The 6,000-nt window shown below is 30.6% G+C and overlaps 2 protein-coding genes across 2 annotated transcripts in view; one reads left to right on the forward strand and one right to left on the reverse strand.

Moving 5' to 3' along the window:
• The window catches only part of LOC108739900 (AP-3 complex subunit beta-2), a 97,417-nt gene that overhangs the window by 71,940 nt on the left and 19,477 nt on the right, over window positions 1–6,000 (reverse strand). The gene's annotated exons all lie outside the window — the stretch shown is intronic.
• LOC108739897 (zwei Ig domain protein zig-8) overlaps window positions 1–6,000 on the forward strand; it is a 63,090-nt gene that overhangs the window by 45,930 nt on the left and 11,160 nt on the right. Inside the window, exon 3 of the mRNA XM_025978610.1 lies at window positions 5,282–5,433. Coding sequence (XP_025834395.1) covers window positions 5,282–5,433 — 152 coding nt within the window. The remainder of the gene's footprint in view (window positions 1–5,281; window positions 5,434–6,000) is intronic.

The following is a 6,000-nucleotide window of genomic DNA, read 5'->3' on the forward strand; positions in this document are numbered from 1 at the left end:
CTTCTTAAGGATAACGATAACCTAATTTTTAGTTTTCAATTATTGTGTGTTTACATGGATAAACAACCCAGAGTAAACGTTGTAAACAACAAAAACCATATGTGTACGGAATAATAATCAAAATGTGATCAAATATGTATTTTTGGTTCATTTCAATTCTTTAGCATTATGTACTCACGGCCGCCATTATAAAATTTTCAGACCAAGCTTTAATCAAAAACAAAAGCACGCATTAACAATGTATCTCTCTATATATTTATACGAAAACACTAATCTATTATTCATTTTGATCTCGTCTGGTTCAAATGAATTTAATTAGTACACCGATTCCATCTGAAATACTACATGTGTAAACAGGCATACAAATAAACAATATCGCCGTATGAACCGCCGCTCTTTCAACGCAAATTTTGCAAACATTCACGAAATATAAACCACTTTGATTGAAATATTGAACGAAATAACTCATTGGACACTTAAAACGATCGTATTTTCTACATTAACTTATATTATATTGGTTCGTACCGACTATGAAGTTGATGACGTACAGTATAGTACATATTAGTACCATTTAAATGTAATGTAGATAACATTCTTCCCCATGGTAAGTATGTCTCTAATTTGATATCTTTATTATTATTTCTCCGGTAAGATATTATACGAATCCTCCCCTTCGTTCGCTATGGAATTTTGATTGTATTTTGTTATAAGAAACATTCAGTTCTTTTACGTCCGATGGGTATGGCGATAAAGATAATTGAATGTCGTTCATTTACCTATTACTATATATATATATAGCTCACCCGCCAAAGAATAATTCTTTTCATTTAGAAGATTGAACTTCTGAATTTATGTTAATTAAATACCTAATATACTTTCTAATCGATTCACCCACGAGTGTAGCTAGACGCAATTATTAAAAAATAGATTTAGAGATTACAGCTAAGTGTTCAAACAAAATTTTCAAGTTTTTAATTATGTAAAATGCCATTTTCTGGATTTTGATTTTGATAATATTCCTTTTTCTCGCACTTATAAATACATAAGTTTGACACGCTCTGAATGAAAATATTATCGAACAGATCGAAAACAATAATGTGATCAAAAAAGAATTGTTTTGTCAAAATTTTTGTGAAACGTTAAGCCTCGTGTTGTATCGGACTCTATTTGTACGCTTCAAATATCTGTAATCGTGAAAGATCATTTTTCTTTCTGTCATCACCTTTGTTACAAATTGTGGTAGCCAACCGAAACATCGTCCTGTTTCTATATGATACATTCGATCAAGTATCTGTCATAATTACGTAAGAAAAATATTCGAAGAGTACGTATTTATCTACCAAAAAACCAAATGGCGTACTACCATTATTAACGCACTAAATACACGAGTAGTACCATCCGCAATTTTGGGTCCTGGCTGACCCACTACATATCCCTGTGGTACATGTACTTAATACCTTCATCAAAAGAGAGATAAGTTCAATTCGTATTTTTATTTCAATTGGAAACGCTTTTAAATCGAAAGATTTTTTAATAATCAAAACGAATTAATAATACGTACATTTAAAAAGAACGTGTGGAACTATAGGTACAAAAATTGAGTCCCTTATTTTCTTCTTGAAATGGAACCTTTAGAAAGCTTGCGATGAAAACTAACTGAACTAGTAGTGAAGTTAAATTACGAAACTAATTTGCTCTGTATAACTCTATTAACAGAAAGTAGATTGATCATTTCATTTTAAACCATTTTTCAGGTCTGAAAAGTAGCTCTTTCAGACCTGAAATTGTGTAGGTTGTAAAATAGCTTTTTCACTTCCCTTTGTTTCCTACGTAATGAAAGCAGAAAGCATTTCACCCTAGACTAATTGATTTTTCTTCCGCTTAAAAATGAAATTAAGGGAAGTACTCGCATGATCAAAAGGTATTAAATCAAAAAATGTATACTAAGATGTTTAAAAAATATTGTAATGCGCCATAAGCCAATGGATATTACGCGAAGCTGTCCCATTTCTTGTCATATGGCTTACTATATACATAAATCTAATAATATCGTAAACTAAGGCATTTACAAAATTGTTAAACTGACATAAACAATTCTCCTTAATTTAACCTGCAAGTCAGTTCTCATCTCATCATAGTGTAATTTTGATTTTACGTATTAGGTATTACAAGGCTTGAAAAAAATACTTTTATTATTGTACTATAAGGGTATCTTCTTTTGTTAAATCAAAAATTAAAAACGCCCTTAAAAAATGGACTATTTACATACATTTTTAAACAATTCCATCTGCAATAATTTTCCTCTTTTCCATTATAACGGGATGCTGTCTAGAAAACCATTCTTTTTATGTACATTCATTAATTTTTTGCTCTCATTTAACCGATTAAACAAGAGTTAAATAGTTTTCTTAAGAACGTGATAATTATTTAGTTTCCTTTTAAAAAAACGCTCTGGTTTGTTTTTACTATTGAAAATGTTTCCCTTCGCCGTTAAAGGCCTTCCGTGTCAAAAATAATTAATTTCTAGCAACGGTTTCTTCAGAATTCAAACAAGAAATCATTTCTTTCTACAGAAAGCCCTTTTACTTAAGTATCGTTTGCTATTATCCTTTTTTTAATCAACATCGAGCCATTGTTATTTATTTTAATCAAAACATTACTCTGCATTTTTTTTTCATATTAATGATTTTCATTGTTTGACTCCTGTTTCCTAGCCTCACTGTTGATAAGCAAATTAATCATTCATTAACGATCGCCACCATCCTCCTTTCTAGATAATGAAAACAAAAATACCAATAACACCGTTTGCATATTTGTAGGTTGTCGTTCTAAAACTGTTGAATTAATTTAATATATTATTAGATTTGGTAATAAAATGAAATTAGTTCTGAAACTAATCTATTTGCTAAGGTAGTCCATAATTTTTGTCTAGAATTGTCAACATTTGGTTGATTAAAGTTAATTAATACTCTTACTATCAGACCACCTACTTGCTTGAGCTTCACTTTTAATTACAGACAATTAATTTAACGGACAATTCTACTCTACACGCTAATTTGAGTTCAAGAAAGACTTCGTGTCTTGAATAAACAACAGGACTCTAGTTTACAACTAATGAACTTCTTCAAACACTATCGTTCGACTCGAAATAAAAATGAACAATATTAACCACCAAGACAAAGAGCGGTTACACCTAAATATTTTAAACAGTCCATTACATATTTTATCTATTGCTTGTTACATCTCTGTAGTTCGGAGGGTATCATTAAATGTACAAAATTTGTGTATATTTAATACACACCTGCGCTAGAACCGACAAAATTCACGCAATTTTCCCTATTGTTACTTATAGCGTTTTCCTGAGTCCATAGGATGGCCCATATCTTCCGATTAAACGGTCCGATATCGATGGAAGTGTTATCAAAATTTTCTAGAGATGCTGCGCAATGCGTGGATAATAAAAGCGCCCATTTACGAAATTTCGTTTAAAAGTTATAGCTGTCGAAAGCTTTTGCCTAGTGTTATTTTTGAAATCGAGAATTAAACGTTTACGGTAACATATCTGGCGAACTATTAGAGATAGTGCAAAAATTCTTGCACCAATGGATGGCCCGAATCGTCGCGAACAGGGAAAACTTAATTTCGAAGAAAAATGAAGTATGAAAAGTTTTCAAAATTTTTTAAGTATGATCCATAGTTTAGGATTGAATGGTCATATACCCCTCTATAACAACAATTTCACTCATTTTCAATTTTTAGCTTCACCCCCTGCTCTTCCACGTGTTCGCTCCCATTTAAAGTCGCGTTGGACTATTCTTTCATGTTTTTTCTACTTTTCCAATTCGTGTACAGCAAATTGTAAAATTATTTTTAATAGATATCTGTCTTGTAGGTTAGCAGAACATGAAAAGAGATCAAAAGATAATGCTTTTGACGGGGCACTTCTTATATTCTTGGAAGTAATGTAATATTTTTAAACGATTTTCCGAACAATATATCGCGAAATAATATTTATATTTTCCGAGACAGCAACTAAATTTTGTAGTCATCGAAGCAAAGACAGGGAGGTATACAGTGGTATTAAAATGATGAAATATGTGTACATATTAAATGTACAAAAAATTTTTATTCCTTTTACTTCCAGAAAATTGACCTTAACCGTTTCGACATTTAAATTTTCAATAAACCTCTCTGTTGAGAGGGATTATTTAAAGTACAAAGGTAAAGGATAATGGAAGCCAATAAATTATGGGGATTGGTAATGAGTTCTAGGGTAAATAACAAAAAAAGTACCGCTCTAGAGACGGTCCTGTAAACAAAAGGCTTAAATTAAGATCTAGCTTTGTCGCGTGTTATTGTACGGAAAACGCGTTTAATATTCACGACCTGAGAGTTAGGTATTCGATCGATTTAGGCAATTAGCTGGACATTTTCGAACAGCATCCAGGTTTTTGTTTTCCGTTTTGCCATTCCCTCACGAAATTTCAAAATTCACTTGTATACTCGCGTATCTAAATAAATACAACATTCAACCCGATTATACAGCCTTATACATAAAATAATAAATAAAATATCTAGATTAACTAGGAAGCCTTCAAAAATATGAATAATATGAATATCGTTGATCATGGCTCTATAAGTTAGTTAAATGATAGATATAAGTTATTTAAGCAAATAAATTGGAAAAGCTACTGGGAAATTTGCAATCTATCTCTACCAACGAGAGCATATCACGGCTTTATATGAGATATTTTGATTCCATTTGATTTCCTCTTACAATTAGGTTTTAAGCACATATTTCTCAAAGTTTCCAAATAGCACATTGTTTTCCTTTAGTTACGTAGAAACGTCTTTTAATAATTTGAAGTACGATGGCAAATGAAGTTTTACAATGTATGAAGAAAATTTACTGTTATTTATTGTTACGATTAGTTCTTCTCATGATAAAGCTTGCCAACAAAGTTCCGTCAGTATTTATTATGTAAAATAAAGACATAAGCAGCAGCAACAACACTTTGCGCTTTCTATTAGGGGAACTTCCCGTCAAGTTTCTAATTAAAAACAACGTCACCAATTCAATTTGAAAATATCTAATAATGTCGTTCGCCTATCAACTACAACTAACCTGATCTTTTATAGATTAACTGTACAAACTAGATCAGTAGCATTACTAACAATTTAATTAAATTATTTATTGTTGTTGTTTTTACATTTCCACAATAAATCAAATTTCACATGCCTAATAATATTCTGTAAATAAACTATTAATTTTCTATTTCAGGCCGAGCGCACGCTTTCCCTGATCATAATTCCTATTGGGAACAAACTCTGACCCAACCTTACTTCGACAACTCTTCCAGGAGAGAAATTACTACAACAATTAATCAAACAGCTCAATTACATTGTAGAGTTCGGAATTTAGGGGATCGGGCTGTAAGTATCGCACTTACGAATAAAGAAATAGTTTGCTAATTGCCTGCCTGTGTCAGTACAAACTAATTTATGTAAACTACAGTTAAATTATGGACAGATTGTGGTTGCATCATCAACACAATCAAACGTACGAGTCAATCTATAAAGTAATGATAGCAGCGTTTGTATTTACCCATCACAATATAGAAAACACAAGTGCAAGTAATAATCAAGAATTTACTACCTTTACATATACTGTCTAACTTAGAAAAATTTGTTAACATTAAAAAGATCTTGATGTAGGATTTATAAATTTCAATGCATTTGTAAGCATTATGTTTTGATTTATTTAACAGTTAATTTAAATATAGAATTACTATACAAAAATTCAATCTATCTGATCTCTTAAACGTTACAGTATTTAATATTTTTTGAATACTAAAGTAAGTTGTTAACGTTTTTTATTTACAATAATGATAATATTGAAAAGATGTCAATTTATGATACATAAATCGGCATAATTTATCTTAATGAGTTTAAATTTCAATCGTTTACTTTTTAATTTAATAATTTAATAATTATTTATTC

The sequence above is a fragment of the Agrilus planipennis genome, unplaced genomic scaffold (genome assembly GCF_000699045.2).
Source record: "Agrilus planipennis isolate EAB-ADULT unplaced genomic scaffold, Apla_2.0 scaffold7, whole genome shotgun sequence".
Lineage (NCBI taxonomy): Eukaryota > Metazoa > Arthropoda > Insecta > Coleoptera > Buprestidae > Agrilus > Agrilus planipennis.